The following is a 15,954-nucleotide window of genomic DNA, read 5'->3' as shown; positions in this document are numbered from 1 at the left end:
CGCCAAGGTCAGATGACCGTTGATCAGTATGAAAGAGAATTTGCAAGATTGGCCAAGTTCGCACCGACTATGGTTGAGAACCCACGGGACAAAGCTCAGAGATTCCGAGATGGTTTGAAGCCGGATCTCCGGAGCCAGATTTTGTCGCACAATATTAAGGACTTTGGAGAAATTTATGAGCGGGCACAGATTATAAAGCGAGATCAGCAGGAAAGAGCAGCCGCTTCTAGATCGCGATTCGCTTAGATCAGAGACAACCGTCGTATGGGGAAGAGACCTATGACAGGAAATAGGCGGTTTGTTCCACCCGCTAGACGGACAATAGGAAAGCCGAATCCCCAGCCGAGTAGATTTGGGGCATGTTTTAAATGTAGGAGCATGGGACATCAGATCCGCGATTGCCCGCAGATGCAACCTTCAGGACCACCCAGGTTGCCACCGTCGCGAACTGGAAACCAAGCCGGACCTCCCCCACCGGCCAATCAAGGACGACCACCGGCGCAAGGAAGGGTCTATGCCATGGCGCGCAGAGAAGCTGAGAATGCGCCGAACGTGGTCACAGGTACCATTTCTCTTTGTGATCATCCTGCTTACGCGTTGTTTGATCCGGGGGCAACCCACTCTTTTATTTCGGAGCAATTTGTTAAGTTAGTGGGTTTGGAACCAGTGTTGCTTGAGACTATGCTGAGTGTGTCGACGCCTGTGAATGATAAAATGTTAGTTTCTTTTGGGTGTCCTAACTGTAAGATTGTGATTGGGAGTAGTGAAGAAAGTATTGACTTGGCAGTGTTAGCTATGTTCGACTTCGATGTGATAATCGGAATGGATTGGCTAGTGAGCCAGAAGGCCGTTATGGATTGCGGTAGTAGGACGATCCTGTTTAATCCGATAGGACATCCAAGGTTTGAGTTTGAGGGGAACCGAGGAGGAACCTCGATCCCTTGGATTTCTTCGCTCAAAGTAACAAAACTGTTGGATGATGGGTGTGAAGGATATCTAGTGAATGTTATGGATCCAACAATGGCGGAAACCAAGTTGGAAGAGTTACCAGTGGTAAGTAACTTCCCCGAAGTCTTTCCTGAGGAATTACCTGGTTTACCGCCCGAGCGAGAAGTGGAATTTGTGATAGAGTTGGCACTAGGAACTGAACTGATCTCTAAGGCACCATATCAGATGTCGTTATCCAAATTGAAGGAACTGAAGGTGCAGATACAAGAGTTGTTGGATAAAGGCTTCATTCCACCTAGTGTATCTCCATGGGGAGTACCAGTACTGTTTGTAAGGAAGAAGGACGGAACCTTGAGGTTGTGTATTGATTATCGGCAGTTGCATCAGGTGACGATTAAGAACAAGTACCCTTTGCCGAGGATCGATGATCTATTTGATCAGTTGCAAGGAGTATCAATGTTTTCTAATATTGATTTGCGAACCGGATACCACCAGCTAAGGATCCGAAAGGAGGACATACCTAAGACCGCTTTTAGGACGCGGTATGGGCACTACGAGTTTATAGTGATGCCCTTCGGATTAACCAATACCCCGGCTGCTTTTATGGATTTAATGAATAGGGTGTTTAAGGAGTTTCTAGACAGATTCGTCATAGTGTTTATCGATGACATTTTGGTGTATTCGAAAAGCCCGGAGGAGCATGAGGTACATTTGACCGAGGTATTGCGGACATTAAGAGAATACGCACTCTTTGCCAAGTTCAGTAAGTGTGAGTTTTGGTTAAGCAGAGTGGCGTTCCTTAGACATATAGTTTCGGGAGACGGAATCTCTGTGGACCCGATGAAGATTGAGGCAGTGATGAAATGGCCTAGACCAACTTCCGTAACAGAGATTCGAAGCTTCTTAGGATTGGCTGGCTATTATCGACGTTTTGTAGAAGGATTCTCGTCGATAGCCATGCCGTTGACGCGATTGTTGAAGAAAGAATCTAAGTTTGAGTGGAACGATAAATGTGAGCAAAGTTTTCAAGAGTTGAAGCATAGGCTTACAACTACCCCAATGTTGACCATTCCATCGGGGCCAGGAGGATTCGAAGTCTATAGTGATGCTTCATTAAGAGAACTTGGTTGTGTGCTAATGCAACATGAAAAGGTAGTTGCTTATGCGTCGCGCCAGTTGAGGTCACATGAGATGAATTATCTGACGCATGATTTGGAGCTGGCAGCAATTGTTTTTGCCCTTAAGATCTGGAGGCACTACTTGTGTGGAGAGAAGTTTCAGATTTATACGGATCATCAAAGCCTCAAGTACTTGTTTTCGCAGAAAGAATTGAATATGAGGCAACGTCGATGGATAGAACTTTTAAAGGATTATGATTGCGATATCATGTACCACCCAGGGAAAGCAAATCGAGTAGCGGATGCACTAAGTCGTAAGTCAAGTATGGCGCATATGTTGGTGAAAGAGTGGACTTTGCTGGAGAAGTTTAGGGACTCGGAGTTTAAGTTTGAGGTGAGTCAGATGTCTAGCCTTATGGCTGCTTTGAGGATTGAACCAGAAATTCAGGCAAGGATCAAGGCACTTCAGTCTACGGACCTAGAGATACAAAAGATTATTGGAATGGATGCCACTTTAAGGAAACCGGAATTCCAAGTGAGTGAGGATGGAATTCTAAAGTTTCAAGGACGATTGTGTGTGCCCGATGAGATTGAGCTTAAGGAAGAAATTTTAAGTGAAGCACATCGCAGTAATTACAGTATCCACCCAGGTAGTACGAAGATGTACCAGAATTTGAGGCAACATTATTGGTGGAATGGACTGAAGAAAGATGTGGCCAAGCATGTGGCCAACTGCTTAACCTGCCAACAAGTGAAGGCACAGCACTGTAAGCCTGAAGGACTACTGAGACCGTTGGAGATTCCCGAGTGGAAATGGAAACATATCACGATGGATTTCGTATAATGTTTACCCCGAAGTCAGAGAGGTCATGATTCGATTTGGGTAATAGTAGACCGACTGACTAAATCAGCCCATTTCCTAGCAGTTCTGAAGGATTTTGAGTTGGAAAGGTATGCAGAGTTATATGTGCGGCACATTGTACGTCTTCATGGAGTACCAGTGACAATCACATCGGATAGAGATCCGCGGTTTACAGCGAGTTTTTGGAAAAGTTTGCAAATGGCCATGGGAACCAGGTTACAGTTTAGTACAGCTTATCATCCGCAGACAGATGGCCAATCTAAAAGGACAATTCAGACTTTAGAGGACATGCTAAGGGCTTGCGTATTGGATTTTCAAGGCAAATGGGAGGAACAGTTACATTTAATAGAGTTTGCCTACAATAATAGCTATTAGCAAAGTATTCAGATGGCACCGTTTGAGGCCTTATATGGTAGGGCGTGTAGGACGCCTTTATGTTGGGACGAAGTAGGTGAACGGAATATCACAGGCCCAGAGTTAGTACAGCAGTCAGTGGAAGCTGTTGAGATTATCCGAGATAGACTGAGGACAGCACAGAGTCACCAAAAGAGTTACGCCGATCAGAGACGACGACCCTTTGAATTTCAGGTTGGAGATCACATATTTCTCAAGGTATCGCCTATGAAGGGGTTATCTCGATTTGGCAAGAAAGGGAAGCTCAGTCCCAGGTACGTCGGGCCATTCGAGATATTGGAAAAGATTGGTGATATGGCTTACCGACTTGCCTTGCCGCCTAATCTGTCCCAAGTACACAATGTTTTCCACGTGTCGATGTTGAGGAAGTACGAGCCAGACCCGACCCACATTCTGAAGTATGAGGAAATAGAAGTGGACGACAGAGTGTCGTACGTGGAAAGGCCAGTTAGGATCGAAGACAGAAAAAATCGTGTGCTGAGGAACAAGACGATTCCGATGGTCAAAGTTGTCTAGGAGCACCACGGAACGAAAGGTGCCACTTGGGAAAGCGAAGAATCTATGAGACGTCAGCATCCCCAGTTGTTTGAGTAGTTAAGGATAGATTTCAAATTTCGAGAACGAAATTTTTTAAGGGGGGAAGAGTTGTAACAGCCCGAATTTCGATGTAATTCCGGGATCAATAAAATTGACAATATTTCGCATTTGATTTTAGTAAGTCTCACCCAGAGCTGATCACTCTCAGGATACTAATCAATGGGGTATGGCTAACTGGGAAAATGGTACGTGGACCAGGGACCCGATTTTGAATCGGACACCGATCACGAGAAACGATGAGAGAATATTTTGGGCCAATGTGGGCCGATCTTAGGAAAGGTGATGGAATTGGTTTGGCCAAGGCCAATGATGTACAATTGGACCGCAGGTGATTCTGCCCGTCCGACAGTGCACATGGCCAACTAGTCCTAGACCTAAACCGAACGATCGCGACCTCTGGGACTAGTGATAATTTCTCATTCTCTCAATGATCGGGACCGTCATGACTTGGATAGCCCTAGGTTGATACGCGTAACCTCTAAACAGCCGCCTGTTAGTGAGAGACCCTGAAATTGAAAGTTTAGCGAGTTTTGATCGCGAAATTAGACCCGGAGTTTGATGTCGATTTTCGAGGACTTATACGACTATTTTCACGACTCTGACGTCATATTATACTAGCCACACACGTTTGGAGTTAGTCCGGTCGAAAAATGGAATTTCGACCCGGAAGTCAAAAATTACGATTTTGTCCCTCTGGAGGCCGATGTTGGTTTTTGTGCCCGTATGAGGTTATTTTTCGAGGCCGATGTCATTTTATGGTGGCCACACACATTTGGAAGTGTTACGGTAAAAAATTGGAATTTTGGCTTTGAAGTGAAAAATAATATTATTTTATTCTCAGGATTTCGCAGTCGATTTTCGAGGGCCTAAAGGGCTGCTTTCACGATTCCGACGCCATATTATGTTGGCCACACACGTCTGGGGTTGATACGTGCAAAAATTGGAATTTCGCCCCGGGGACCGGAAAAATGACCATTTTGCCCCAAGGCTATTTTCGGGTCCGAATTTTTGGGAAATTATTTGGGATATTTAAGAGTGCTTATCAGCTGAATTATTGAGGCTATTGACCTTTTTGCCCATCCATTATTAGATTAGGATGAATTAGGGCCGTAGGATTAGAGGTATTTTGGTCAAAACTCCCGGATCGGCAACACGTGACGCAATTGGGCTGCTATATTTGACCAGATCTGACCAGCCTCTCTCTCTCCTCCCTCATTTTCGGCCAGAACACCCCAGAACAGCCCCTCCTCCTCCGTTTTCCTCCTCCGCCGGTTTTCCTCGCCGGCCGCCGGAGCTCCTCGCCGCCGCACGCGCCACCGCCTGTCCAGTCGCGCCGCTGTGCCGTCTCCTCAGCCTCACCCTCATCCCCACCATCCTCTCTCTCTCTCTCTCTCTCTCCCTCTCCACGTCCGTACAGTCCGTACGGTGTCCGTACGGCCGCTGCGCCAGCCACCGCCGCCTCGCCGGCCACCGTCCCCCGCCCGTCCGTACGGTGTTTCGTACGACATCCGTACAGTCGTCTGTACGCCGGCCGCCGTGAACCGTATGCCGTCCGCCGGGAACGCCGCCGCCGGTTCCACTGTTTATCGGTGATCGGCCGCCGTTCCTCGTCGTCGTGGTCCAAAATTAAGTGAGTATACCTCCTAAACCCGGATTAGGACTGATAATGCGATTTTCTGGACTGGCTTAGGTATTATCGGTGTATTTTGGACTGGCTTGGGTAGTATCAGTGTATAATTCGGACTGGATTGAGGATGGTTTGGTTGAAATATAATCCGAGGAAATTAATGGGATTATTATGGATAATTATTGGACCCAGATTGGGGAAATAGTGGCTATTCGTATTTTTGAGGAATATACCGGATTATGGCGGGCAACGAGAATTGTTAGCTGAATGACCGGGATTATCCGAGGTGATTGGTTGTTGACCGATTGGTGCTTAATTGTGAAATGATATGTTGAGTGCTCGTGTGATTGGCCAATTGATGGCTTAAATTGTGTATTTGAAATCGGGCCGCTCGGTATTAACTGGCCAAGTGAGCACGCTATTTATGAATTGGGCACTGTGTGGTGATTTCGATTTGACTGAGTACCTGTGGTTTATTGATGCTCATGTTGCATTATGTTGCATTTCATGGACACGCATTGGGTGTGCCGAGAATGAAGCGTGTGACGAAATTGTGCGAGAATGCGTGTCTGACATGAGCATGTGATCACCTAATTATGCCCTGATGCGTTTTACGCGGGGCCCAGATAAAATTGGCAAGGTGCCGTGTGATCACTTAAGGGCCTTCGGGTCGATGCCGTCCTCATGCACTTTGTAGCAGGACGATGCCCGGTATGTCCGGAAGACGACCAACCTGATGCGTTTTACGCGGGCTCTAGTTCGTAGGGAGATCAGTGTTGCGCCTCATGCACTTTGTAGCAGGCTAGACGCACCGGGCCGGGAATTGTGTGGGCTCGAGTCGTAATTAATAATTAAGACAGTGTATTGGGTAAACCGAAATGGGAACATCGCATGACATTGACATTGTATGCATAAAATGCACGACCCGGCATGCGAGATGAACATTGTGAATATGAGCATGCGCGTAGCGCACGTGTGATCAGCGTATTTATGCACGTGCCTTGAGGAATTTAATGAACTGCCTAACCTGCAGGGTAATTCTTATGTTATGTTTGGGCCAAAGGCCAAACCATTGTCTGTGTATTATGTTGTTTTGCCTGTCAGGAGAATGCATGTTAGCTTAGCCTAGGTCTAGGGGTTATACTCGCTGAGATTCGTCTCACGGTTGTAATAACCCACATTTTCAGACCCCCAGCCGTAAAGATGTCGAATCCGCCGCTTTTTGGAATACCTGTACAGATACGCCACTATACCAGTACATACCCCGCAGGAAATGGGGAATCTTATGTGAGATATCGATCCGTGGTGTTTGTAAATGTGGGAGAGTATTTTCATCAGACTCAGGAGTACGTGGCCTGGTGCTTACGAGATGCGGACGGAAACCTCGGACAACCCCTTAGAACTTTTGATGTGCCGGTCGACCAAGATGGATTGATGATTCCACGGATGGCTGATGGTGAGATAATCAATCCTCGGGATGTGTATGACGTAGACGGCATGGATGAGCCCATGCATGGGGAGCCTCAAGTAGTCGCCGAAGATCCTGATCAGCTCGATGATGAAGAAGAGGAACTTGAAGACACGGACATAGATGACAAGGAAGAAATTGGAGAGGTCGCCGAGGTAGGGTCCGATGCAGAGATAGGAGCTGAGGAAGATGACGAGTTAGGTCTTTATCTGGACCCAGAGCTAGAGCTAGATTCGGAGGACGAGAGGATCGTAGCCGAGGATACGGAGTCGGAGGAGTCGGAGCCCTCGGAGGAGTCTTCAGAGGAACCGTCGGGCGATTCATCAGAGTCCTCGGACCCTGACTGGGAACCCTAGAGCAGGCCGGTACCCTGGGAAGCGAAGACTGTCTCTTTTGAATGGCGTTCCTACCCTAGTTAGCCTAACCACCGGTGCCACTTACCCTTTTTGATATAGTGACAGTTGACTGCTGATGTTGAGGTTTTTGGAGTTGTACAAAAGGATAGTGTAAAAAGGTTTTTACTATATTAGTACAAGTGTATATTCTTGTTTGATGGCTTTTCTACCTTGGTCTCACGTGTGTTGTTTTGTACGAGTGTGTATATATATATATATATATATATATACACGTTGTTTTCGCATGTGCCTTATCTCTGATTGGGCGTTGGGCCGGCGATGTATCCTGGGAGCATTGCATCACAAACGACCGGAGGTGGGATGCTCGCGCTTCGTAGGGTACGGGGCGTGACAACTATCAAAACCAATCCACGCGATCCGCAAGATTTGTTATATTAAATTCAAATTAGGCAAAGAAATCAAACTAACGGTCATATCTATAGGGTTATAGATATCGACGGAAAGCTGATTGTTCAAATTTGGAAAGAAAATAAAATTTATTATCGTATCCAAGTGATTATGAATAAGATAACGATTTTCCGTATCACCGCATATCGTACCTTAGAGATAAAGTCGGATAGTCGTCCAGATACGTTGCCAAATTAGGAATGATTCCTAATTTTGGGTATTTTCAAATATTGCGGATATAGCACACATCATCCTAAGGTATCTAGCAATCCACGTACTATTCACGAAATATTCAAACACTTGAAAGATTAGGAAACTGAATATTCTAAGACTATAGATGAGAATCTTACCTAATTTGTGGATATTTCCAATTCGAACTTGGATCGGACTCGGGCTTGCGGATCGGGACGGTGACCGACGGCGGCAGGCGGTCCATGGGTTCAGGCTCGAATCTATGGCTAATGGTTCGCGGAACTCGTAGATCATGACTCGAATATTCCGACCAGCCTGTAAAACAGAAAACCCAACGCCTCAGCTTGGTGGGAGTCCGACGAAGACTCAGCAGGAATTGAGGCGGTGCAAGAGTCCCAGTGCAGGTCACGCCAGGGGAGCCAAGACTTGATGTGGCTGAACGCAATGTCGCAAAAGGATCGTCGCTCGTTGGAACTTCTCCAACGATGGAGCAATGTCAGAACCGTTGCTATGCAAGCAAGTAGAGAGAATTTTTGTTTTTTCCTCCTGCTTAGCTCTTTCTCTGTTTGGTGGAGACCCCTCTGGGCATCTTCTTCAATGTGTTGAACGCGTCTTGTGTCCCACCTGCAGGAAAAAGCCAAAAACTCCTCTCTCTTGGGTCTGTTGTGATGAAGAGGTCCTCGTGAGTAATGCCTATTGCGGAAAGAGAACTTTCTCACGGACGTGCTCTCCTTATTCTCTCAATGGTGGCCGTGTATGAAATTGTGTGGCCTCCTCTGCTCTTCGAAATTGTGTTCTTCAAAAATTATAAGAGTCTCCCTCTCATTGAAGGGCATAACATGTATTTATAGTATGACCTAGGTTTATCTTGCTATTGCGGGCTTAATTTAGGCCCCTTTTTCAATGTGATGGGCTCTAATACCCTAAAGTCAACTTGCGATTAAACTTTAATGGGCTGAATTATGATCAAATTAAGTTCAATTGAGCCTGTCATGTCTTGTAATTTTCGGCCCTTATCCCTTGAGTGAGCCGAGTTTTGTTCGGTGCCCGAGCTCGATTTACGCAATGGATTTTCAACTTTCTCGCCACTGTCAATCCGATGCGGAATGCAACTAACCTATATGAACTTAAACTATACGCTATGCAATTTTAATATTTTTGTTTAGGGGTTAAAATTTAATCCCTAATTTTCTATGCAAATTATTATTAAATGGTCGATCGAAATTTAGATGTCAACATGCCTCAACATGGAGAGCATTGACAAGTAAAAAATGCAAAAGCAAGATCCACAACAAGAGGGAGAGGAACGTTCCTCCAAAACAAAGGCATTCCCTGCAAGAATAACGTACAATGTATTGCCCCTTCCTTGTATTGTCGGGGAGACATTTGACAAAAGTCGTCTGCAGCTGAGGAAGAAAAGGCTTCAGAGCCAATCCTCCCTTTCTTCGTATGATGCTTAGAGTGGATAATATTGCACTCGTCACTTGCCAAGGAAACCGATCACCTATTATCCGGATAAGTGGTCTGCATCCACATGCAGTCTAAATGTTAGGGAAGGAAAAAGTTGAACCATTGGTAGCACACGCAAATGAAGACATTAACCATACAAAGACGAAATGCATCAATCACCGAATTAATAATCTGATCAAAGAAGAAATAGGGTCCAAGCTACGTTTGGTTAGCTAAGCACAAGACAACAAGATTTAAGGGGGGAAAAGAGTTACTTGAGCTGCCAAAGTCACGATCAAGAACTAAAGAATGACAAACTAAAAGGATTATCAGACTTAAAGAGCATTCTCTAGTTTCGCAAAATGACTACGCAAAAGCAAATTTCAATTCAACTTTCCAAATTTTCCAGATGTTTTAGCAGCATGTCTTAATAGTTTCTAAAAACAAGAAGCAAAAATGTAGACTGTAAGTACTAGGAATGTAGTTCTCAATAAGTACCGACTCCCAATTTACAAGTTCCAGTCAACTTCTTTTTTTTAAATGAAGTCCATTCAACTAAATCTCAGATGTTGGGGATCATTCAGAGCAAGAAATGCAAGAAACCAATACCGTGTTATTTGGATTACACACTCCTTCAGAGCCTTCTCACTTGTCACTTCAATCAGCTCTCCAAGACCTAGCGCTGCCTGTTCTCTTAATTCGGCAGATCCACTCATTAGAACCCGTAGGGACGTGCTGCTTAATCAAATTTGACATATTTTGGCTAAAAAAAAAAACAGGAGCTGATGAAACACATCGATAATATTTATTTCAATATCCTTGGAGCCAAAAATGAGCTTCAGTACTTTCAAATGCTCTATTGATCGTAAAACCTCGAGAGTTGTTTGTAAGTCTTGAGGTAAGTCTTAATATTAGCATGAGTTAGATAACCTGTAGCGGTGCCTCACATAAAGCATGCGGTGAGTAGGACACGGAACGGACAACATTGTGAAAACCTCAAAAAGACATCATGGACACACACACCAAGACTGCTGTCAACAGATGCGTGCAACCAAAACTGTCGTAAAAGAGACGGTGCAAGTTCCCTTGCTTTCTTTTCTAGCAAAAAAAAAAAAGAGTTCCCTTGCTTTCTCTTTTATTTTTTAATAAGTTCCCGTGCCTTGACCGAGCATGATATTATTGTGTGGAAAAAGAAATAAAATCCAGTAATAGGTGCTCCTAACACGTCTTCACCATTAAAGGACTTGCCTTGTTGGTGATTTGCTTCCGATTTTTCGGAATATCATGCCATTGTTACATTTAACATGCAGAAGGTTCACACCATTTAGTCACTGGCTGTGCATTTGTGTTATGATAACATTGACAAGGATAAGCAGAGCAAGCATCTTAACCTCAGAGAGGTAATAGGCCGATTCCATTCTTCTATTTTCGATAGTTAATTTAAGTAGACAGCACTTATTTTCGAAACTCACTCGACAGTGATTCATTTGCAGTACCGATCCGCCTTCTTCTTCACTCGGTCATCAAGTGCGTCCTCGACGGTCTTGGCCTTGAACTTGGGGTCGTAGCGGAACTACCTCGCCTCCACGGGGAACAGCTCCTCGTACTTCATCTTCTTTGCCGCGTCGATGGGGTAAATGTCCTGGCCCGCCGCCGCCGCCGCAGCGTCGCCGTCGCCGTCCTCCACCCGCTGCTGCTCGATCTCGCTGTCCTCAGCGGCGGCGGCATCCTTGAGCTTCTGCTTGCGCTTCTTCTTTTGCTTCTTGTCGATGGACTTGCTGCGGGACGCTAGGGCTTCGCCCTTGAAGGTCAGCCTCCCACCTTTTGCTCGCTCGTTGAGGACGCGCTCGATGACTGAATGAAGAAGAAGGCGGATCGGTATTGCAAATGAATCGTTGTCGAGTGAGTTTCGATATTCAAGTCTAGTTTTTTCCCTTCTATTGCTATTGCTGGTTTAATAAAGAGTAGACAACACTTATTTTCGATATAATTTACGCATTAAAATTACAATAAAATTCGAATAAATAGCTTATCCTCTTCATTTTTCTTTTATTTTTTCGATTTAAGGATTAGTCCAAAGAAAAAAGGACACGAGAGAGATGGCGACAAAATGCTGTAAATACACAGGACCCCCTGGTTTGGACACACCCCGAGTATCTTGAAAGAGAATCCCAGCCATCCAAATCCTACGCATGCGGGCCCACTCCCATGCAAGAAAGGATCAGACGGATCGTGTGTCATTCTGATCATCAACGTTTGGGGCGGGGCTCCGATTCGTGGGCTCTACCCTCCTCGTGATGGGAGGGATGATCAGCTGGTCGTCCTAATCACGGTAAATGTAGGCGAGTCCGCCGTGCCTCATTAGATCCATGCTGTCCTTCTCATCATCGCCGGACGCTCAGCCACTTCAACTTGTGGAGCCCATAAACAGCAGGCCCATTGTGGCTGTGACCTGCCCCATGATCTCCAGGATCTCCACGATTTGGGCCACCAGCAGCTGCCCACGCCGCCTGTGAACCACCCGTACTTACGGCCCGACCCGCCGTACACCTCGTCCACATACCGCTGCTTTGCGAATAGGCTCGTGAAGATTAGCCCCCGTGAAGCTGGGCCGCCTCGAGCAGGTCGTTGAACTTGGCCAGCTCCGCGAGCTTGTTGAAACCGATGAGGACCCACGCGGACACGAACCCGCACACGACCGCGGCCCACGGCTCCACCACGGAGCACCCGGACGTGATGGCTGCGAACCCGCCAAGTAGGCTGTTGCACACGTCGATGATGTTCCTATGGCCCGCCAACAATCGCTTGCTGAACAGCATGGTGAGGGCGGCGGTGGAGTCGGCCAGCGTGGTCATGACGGCTGTCCGCCCCACGGTCCTACATCGGCTGTAGAACCCGCTGATGGTGTTGTACGTCTTTAAGATGGTGAGGAACGAGCCCAGGTTGAACCTGTACCACCCGAACCACAACATGAATGACCCAAGGACAACGAGGGACGCGCTGTGACTCCGCAAGGCCACGACCCGCCCAGCCTGGTCAAACCGGCTGATGCGCGGGCCCTCAATGAAGGCTTTCCACAAGCCATCTATCCCTCCCACCATGTGGACCACGCCCGACCTGGCAAAGTCGATGGCGCCAGACCCGAAGAAGAGCTTGCCGTCAGGCCGGAATGGGCTGGGCCAATCGTCGGCGGACGAAAACCAATGAGAGGTTATCGTGTAGACAGAGCCCGTCAAGAAGGTGGAGTATATGAGGTAGGCCATGAAGTGGGTCCTCTCGGCGATGGACCTGCTGGTGATGCCGGCAGCGGCGATAGCAAAGGCCCATTGGTAAAGGAAGAAGCTGTAATCGAAGGGGTCGGAGGGGATCTTCTTGAGGCCGAAGAAGTGGAGGCCGACGAAGCCCTTGGAGGAGCCGAAGAGGTAGTAGCGGAGACGCCACGGGCTGCATCGAGGACGTTGGTGAGCATGATGTTCATGGTGTTCTTGGCGCAGACGGAGCCGGCGTAGAGCATGGAAAAGCCGAGCTGCATGGAGAAGACGAGGTAGGCGGAGAAGAGGAGGTAGGTGTTGTCGACCGCGTGGGCAGTGTCGGCGAACTTGTTGGAGATGCGCGTCGAGGCGGCTGCAGAGGAAGGTGGACATGAGGGCATTGTTGGAGTTGGAGGCGGTGGAGTTGGTGAGCGAGGCTAGGTCCGAGGCTGAGCATTTGATCTCCATGGGTAAAGGTGGTTTTGATGATGGAGCACTTTGGAAGTGAAGATGAAGATGGTGGTGTTTGAGAGAGAGAGAGAGAGAGAGAGAGAGAGTCTATCTGGTTGTGGTTGTGTTGGTCATATAGGGCAAGGACGGAGTGGTGTTGAAGACAGAGAGAGAAGACTTTTCATTGCCCATTCTTGTTTTGTACCGATGGCGTGGATAAACCGGACAAAAATCATGATGCGGAATATACGCATGATGTTGTATACTTTTGCTTGTGGATCGTGGTCGAAATTCTCTTGTCCTTGTTATGTGACTGAAGATCTAATATAATGCCTGGGCACTGGGGTCCTCGGCCTGGCCTCTATGGACCCGGGCCTGGCCTCAATGGACCTGACCTAGCATCAATGGTCGCGATTGCGATGGACAAGGACCTGAGGTCTCGGGCCCCGCCTCAATCCTCAATGGATCGGGACACAAGTGCGTCAGGGTTCCGGAACTAGTCTCAATGGACTCGGGCACGAGCACTAGGGTCCCGAGCTCGAGTGCCAAGGTCCCAGGCCCGGCCTTGATGGCCCCGGGCACGGGTGTTGGAGTCTCGAGCCCGGTCTTGATGGACCTGGGCACAAGCACTAGGGACTCGGACACGAGCACTAGGGTCCCAAGCTTAGCCTTGATGTACTCGGGCCTAGCCTTGATGTACCCGAGTTGGGGCGCTAGGAAATTGGGCACAAGCACCGGGGTTCCGGGCCTAATCTCGATGAACCTGGGTGTGGGCACTAGGAACCCGGGCCCAGCCTTGATGGACATGGGCGCCGGGGACCCGCGTAAGGGTGCCAAGGACTTGGGTACTAGCCCTGAGGACTCGATCTCGGGCACTAGGGTCTTAGGCCTGGCTTCAATGGACTAGGGCACAAGAGTCCCAGGCCCGGCCTCGATGGGAATGGGCCCGGGCGCTGAGATCTTGGCCCAGCCTCGATGGACCCGAGCTTGCCCTTGGTGGACCTCGGTAGACCTAGCCTCATTGCCAAGGGCCCGGGAACGAGCATTGGGATTCTCATGTCCAAGTGCAAAGTTTAAGGTTTAAATGTCAATATCTAGTCATATTTTGGAAAATGATTTCCGATTCTTTAACTATATGTTTTTCATTAACTCATTTTCCTGAATTTAACTATATGTTTTTCATTAACTCATTTTCCTAACCAATTCAAACGCCGGAAAATGAAGAAAATTTTTTTCCGAAAAATATGTTCCGTGAAACAAACGGAGCCTAGGGTTTTGGATGAGCCGCCAAGATAGCAATCGATTTGCAATCTGTAGTATATCATGTCTATTTTACTGCTCTAACTGGATTGCTTCACTGGATTCAGTTGATTTTTGCACGTACGTCTTCCAAGAGTAATGAGAAAAGCCATTACATTCAACCCTACAAAAGAGCACAGGCCATTCTCACCACAAGTTGCTAGCTTATGTTCTTGAATAACTTCAGAACATTTGCTAATCGATTTGATGGCCCTACATGGTTTCAGTAAAGAGAGTTCAAATCATATCCACGGCCACTCTCTCCGGCTATAGATCTCAAATTACGGTAGGTATGTGGAGACTAGTCAACAAAATTAGCCGCGATGCGATAGACTCGACTATCGGGTGTTCAATATGGCACTTACGATCCGACTCTCGACTTTGACACTCAACCCGAATCTTGGAATATCCATATATAATCACAATCCACAATTGTGATGAAAAATCATTATTGTTTCAGGTGACACAGTTAGAATTTGCAAGCGAGAAAGAAAAGAGAAGAGAAAGAAACATGAGTAGCAATCCGTGGCTTGCGTGTTCTTAAGCATTTGTTCTACCTGTATCTATTTTTAATTCGAGTTATTAAAAAATATTATGACGAAGACTAATTCACATCCCTTTTGTTATAGTTAATACAGCTAATTAAAAGCTCTATATAATTGTTTGATTATCGAATTATTAATATTTGAAGTGGTAGACAACCTTGTGATGCTGCGAAAAGCTAGTGTTTTGGGGCAGCTCTCGGAGGACAGATGATGTAAGTAGCAACAAGAAGGGAAATGGTCTTATTCGACAGGGTTTGCTCTTTTGTATTTAGCTTTGGTTCTTTCTTTTCTTGGCTTCTTGTCTCCTCACAGATATAACTTGCATAATTTGTCTGCTAGAAGAACAAAGAGGGGGAAAACAGGAAGAAAACACGATCGCGAGGTAACAGACTAATCCTGAACAGCCAAAAATGGACTAAACTCACATCGATGAAGAATTACCATCTTCTGAAACTCTACGACTAAAGTAGTGCGTGGTATCTATACATGCGACGGCTGATGGGAGTGTTCTTTATTTCCCGCTCGCCGAGATAGATATTGAATTGCAATATGCAAACAAGAAGGAAAAGCGATTTCTTGCTCGCGGCATTTTAAGACCGTAAGACCAGTTCCAACCATGGTTTGCTTGGGAGACTCGGAATCATGGATCATTCACGAATCTTGAAGATGCAGCTGGCAGTAGAAACATTCAACTGGCGGGGATTTTGAAACAGCAAGCTTCCACCAAAACCTGAAATCGCAAAACCTCGAGTTGGATGACCGCAAGAGGGCGGCGAAAAGGCAACAGGACTAAATGGCCTGTGATAGTATAATGAACTTAGAAAACCCCAAAGAATCTTTGACCAGTTTATAGCATTGGTGGAATCTTGTAACCATTTATGAATTCCATTCTCATAAGTCAAAATGGTAGATAAACCCAGCCTTATATAAC

The 15,954-nt window shown here is 46.7% G+C and overlaps 1 protein-coding gene and 1 pseudogene across 1 annotated transcript; both read right to left on the bottom strand.

Annotated features, from left to right (window-relative positions):
• Window positions 1-10,698: 10,698 nt before the first annotated feature.
• On the bottom strand, window positions 10,699-11,672 carry LOC130138506 (uncharacterized). The gene is made up of 2 exons (XM_056312726.1): window positions 11,602-11,672; window positions 10,699-11,427 (listed from the first exon to the last, which is right to left on the bottom strand). The coding sequence occupies exons 1-2, from the start codon at window positions 11,670-11,672 to the stop codon at window positions 11,052-11,054; spliced, it is 447 nt and encodes a 148-aa protein (XP_056168701.1). The 3' UTR covers window positions 10,699-11,051.
• LOC130138472 (ammonium transporter 1 member 2-like) lies at window positions 11,592-13,197 on the bottom strand (annotated as a pseudogene).
• Window positions 13,198-15,954: the final 2,757 nt, after the last annotated feature.

The sequence above is a fragment of the Syzygium oleosum genome, unplaced genomic scaffold (genome assembly GCF_021117445.2).
Source record: "Syzygium oleosum isolate NSW1041296 unplaced genomic scaffold, Sole_v2.1 Sole_v2.06, whole genome shotgun sequence".
Lineage (NCBI taxonomy): Eukaryota > Viridiplantae > Streptophyta > Magnoliopsida > Myrtales > Myrtaceae > Syzygium > Syzygium oleosum.
Note: the sequence above shows the minus strand (reverse complement) of the source record. Positions and strands in the feature narration are given on the sequence as shown.